Source organism: Sinocyclocheilus rhinocerous, unplaced genomic scaffold (genome assembly GCF_001515625.1).
Source record: "Sinocyclocheilus rhinocerous isolate Xijiao unplaced genomic scaffold, SAMN03320098_v1.1 scaffold887, whole genome shotgun sequence".
NCBI classification, from domain to species: domain Eukaryota; kingdom Metazoa; phylum Chordata; class Actinopteri; order Cypriniformes; family Cyprinidae; genus Sinocyclocheilus; species Sinocyclocheilus rhinocerous.
The window spans coordinates 310,676-314,726 of record NW_015634028.1 but is presented as its reverse complement, the minus strand read 5'-3'; the positions used below and the strand labels follow the sequence as shown (position 1 = coordinate 314,726).

General features: G+C 36.4%; 1 protein-coding gene across 2 annotated transcripts in view; it reads left to right on the top strand.

Annotated features, from left to right (window-relative positions):
* Positions 1 to 4,051, top strand: part of gad1a (glutamate decarboxylase 1a) — an 18,252-nt gene that overhangs the window by 8,371 nt on the left and 5,830 nt on the right. For both annotated transcript variants that reach the window (XM_016559091.1, XM_016559093.1), the window contains 2 exons: positions 2,993 to 3,105; positions 3,592 to 3,707. In XM_016559091.1, coding sequence (XP_016414577.1) covers positions 2,993 to 3,105; positions 3,592 to 3,707 — 229 coding nt within the window. The remainder of the gene's footprint in view (positions 1 to 2,992; positions 3,106 to 3,591; positions 3,708 to 4,051) is intronic.

The following is a 4,051-nucleotide window of genomic DNA, read 5'->3' as shown; positions in this document are numbered from 1 at the left end:
TCGATGTCATACGTCGATCGGTCTGCGCAGCGCCGCTTCAAGTCGAACACACACCTGCGGAATGTTTTAAATCTACATGGGAAAAATAAAATAAAATAAAAATCGCTTTCTTTTTCTCAATGATTATGTTTCAATTCCTCATGCTGTTTCAGAATGGAACAGATTAGTGGAAATATTTTGTGGAAAAAGGTTTGGACTCTATATATTCCCAAGTATCTATTGGTAAATAAGGTTAAAGTTGGGTTTGTCCCTTTTTAACCCAGCGCTGGGTTATATTTAACCCAGCATTTTTTAGAGTGCATGACTGGTGTTTACTTGTGTTTATCGGCTCAGAATAACACACATTAGCTCTCATCAGAAAAGCTCCAGTGATATGTGACAGCCTGCGGATGGACATGGCCAGAATGAGGAGCAACAGCTCACTGATCAAGACTAATTTACAGCTACACACTGAGACGTAGTGCCAGCTGAGACTCGAACACACCTCCACCCCCATCTCTCCTTCCATTCATTCATCTGTCCATCCACCCGTTTGTCTGTTCATCCTAAAGGTAGACTGGTATCTGTGAGTAATATTTGACATTTAGCATTAAAAAATGGCAAAAATATCAGTGGTATTAGTGTGTTATGTGTAAGCCAGGTTGAAGAGATGGGTCTTTAATCTAGATTTAAACTGACAGAGTGTGTCTGCCTCCCGAACAATGTTAGGTAGGTTATTCCAGAGTTTGGGCGCTAAATAGGAAAAGGATCTGCCGCCCGCAGTTGATTTTGATATAAGAGCAAAACAAACCACGATTTTTGAAAGAAAATATGCTTACTTGTGCACAATGCTTAACCACAGTGCTAGGGCATTGTGGATGGTTGCCATTGCATTGCTATGCTGTTCTGGTTAACATAGTTAAGTGTGTTGCTATGCAGGTGCTGCTGTAGGTTGTTGTGATTGCTTACAGTCAAAAAGCCCATCCCAAAGTCTATATAATGCCCTGATATCTAGACATGGCTCTAGATAAGTCCAAGTGAGTTCTTTATTTTATTGTATGGTGATGGATTAGTTTACTTAAAATATTAAGGGGGCGATACACACAAATGAATCATCATTTCATGTAATGTTTGATGAGTGGTAGTAATAGTGATGCTTGTCTTAGTAAGCATCACTAATAAGCTTTTATAGACAGAATAATGTTTTCCTTCATTTATTTATTTATTTTTTTTAATTGTTTTGAACCTTTGGAAAGTAAAAAAAAAAGAGTTTGCATATGTGTTTTAGGTTGAGTATCATATTTGATACATCAGTCTTTTATGGTTCATGCATGATATAGGAGAATATGAAGCTCATATTTGAGGAGGAAAAAATATCTCCGTTTTATTCAGAGGCCCAAACTGAGCAAGTGTATGCAATTTGGTGCAGATGCCGATATTCGCCAAAAAGTAAGATGAAATTCTGATAGCTTGAAATATAAATCAATTAATTTTATAACAGTATAACAGAGAACAAAAAAATGCATATAAATATCAGTTGTCACTTTATATCTCCCAATAATATGTCTTGGTAAGATTGCTTAGTTTTATGATTAAAACTTTGTTGTTTTATTTGGGGGCAAAACATATAATACAATTTAAACAAATACATTTTCTTCAAAAAAATTGATGTATTTGATACTCACATTTTAACGTGATTTTTCAAAAATAAAAAAAATGTAAAAAGTAATCGCAAGTTGCTTCAGTCCAGTAATTTTTTATCTTGAAATATTACTAATATAAAAGTTTTTCTTATGTTTACTTTATTTACATTGTCACGATTATACTAAAAGGCCTTTTACTTGCTCAAATATATAATCTATCAATCAGACGATAAAAGGCAATGTTTTCCAGCAAAGTTTTGATCTTGATAGAGGCCTTAGAAATGTGTGTGTCACATATGATACAGTAGGCATTAAAGTATTGTTAATTATGTAAGGAAAACTAAAACTAACCATGCCAGTCCTGTAAAAAACTATATGGCTGCATGGTCTGGTCTAGTGACTCGGTCAGATTATAAAACTAAATGAAAGCTTAATTCTGCCCTCTAAGTATTTTTATGGGTCTATTGGGATCTTCTTCATTTATATAAGGACAACAGCAGTGAGTCCCCTGGTCCTGATTGACCTCTGAGGGTCAGAGATTGTATGATGTCTTTCACAGTCCACGCCCAAATTCTCCTTTGATCAATAAAAGATTTACTCCACATCCTCAGATTTACTTCCCTCATTCCCAAATGACCGAACCTTTGGATTTCAGGGGGCTGTATTGTGTGTGGCACTGCTGTTTAACGCCTATAATGGCCAACAGACAGTTTTATGGTAGAACTGATGGTGTGTCATAAAAGCGGCAAATTAACACTTTTAGAAAATGACATCGAATCTAATCATGAACTCTTGTTCTCCTCATGAATTACTTTAGAGTGAGCATAAACAGAGGTTTGCATGTAAGGAAGTATATACCAGGGATAGTCACACTTTTTGTTTCAGTAAATATTTGTCTGTCCTTAAAATCCTGCCTGAAAAGATGTTGAACATTTTCACCATTATTGTCCAGGAAAAAACAAACAAAAAACAACAACTTTAAACTCGTGTGACAACTAGCCCCGGTATATGATTTCACCTTCTCATGTTTGCACATGTTCATGATGTCTCTAAATTATATGTCAGTACTGTGTATATAGATTAGACAGAACTGCACGAGCACTTGACATTTGCATGTACTAATAAGCTGCTCATCATCACTAATCACCGTGGATGATTATTGACTGGCGCTAATAGGTTGAAGATGCCTCCAGTGGGGTTCGTCCCATCACAATGATTCAGTGATGGATGGAACAGACTGACATGAATACAGATAGTTAGTTAGTGAATTACCTCCTGCTGTCAGGACACTCATTAATGTGGGACAAGTAGTAACGAGGTGTGTGTGTGTGTGTGTGTGTGTGTGTGTGTGTGTGTGCGTGTGTTTACAGGTTCACATATGAGATTGCACCCGTGTTTGTACTGATGGAACAGCTCACCCTGAAGAAAATGCGAGAGATCATTGGCTGGCCAAATGGAGAGGGCGATGGCATTTTCTCACCAGGTGTGAACATGTGAACAGCAGAATAATGAAGAATTCTAGATTAAGGGGTAATGTTTAATATTTCACACCAGTGGCTGGTGTTTTCATCGGTGCACCGATTCACAAACAAACAAAAAATGATGTCCTGTGGCTGTCTTCACCTTACTGCCATGTTAATACATATTTTTGCAGACAATGCACAAATATTAATTTGACCCAATGTAATCCAGCCACAGAATAATCTAGAACTGTTCATTATGTTCTGTTCAGCTGTTCATCTACAACTGTTATGTGATAATTAACACACAATATTAACACTGAAAGCCTGACATGTGAAATAATAGTCTGAAAAATCTTTTTCTTTTTTATTGGAACCGTATATTGAACAAAATAAAATAAAAAAGTTTGTATAAAGGCCTTAGAAATTTGTGCATCAGATATGATATAGTAAGCTTTATAGGGTTAATTACAGACCTATGAAATGAAGTGAAATGTGTGTTCTTGCAGGAGGAGCGATCTCAAACATGTACAGCGTGATGGTGGCACGGTACAAACACTACCCTGAGGTTAAAATCAAAGGCATGGCAGCGGCTCCCAGACTAGTGCTGTTCACCTCTGAACATGTAAGTCATTTACTCGCTCTCTTTCTTCACTCTCTTTCTTCTCTTGCCTTCAGTATGCATATATATATATATTTATATTTGCAAATGCATATGAGCATGAAAGTGTTCCTAATATTTGTTTAATTAAAGAGCAGGTCATATGGGTTTTCAAAAAATATCTCTTTTGCCGTTTGTAAGGTAGCTATCCTTCAATGTAAAAAGTCTGCAAAGTTGTTAATCAAAAAAGTGCATGATAAATAAAGATATTGTCTCTCAAAAGAAAGAGTCGACTCAGAATCGCCTTAACGAGTCGTTATATTTTCGAATCTTCTGCCTGTTACCGATCTACGTCACTGGGTAACACA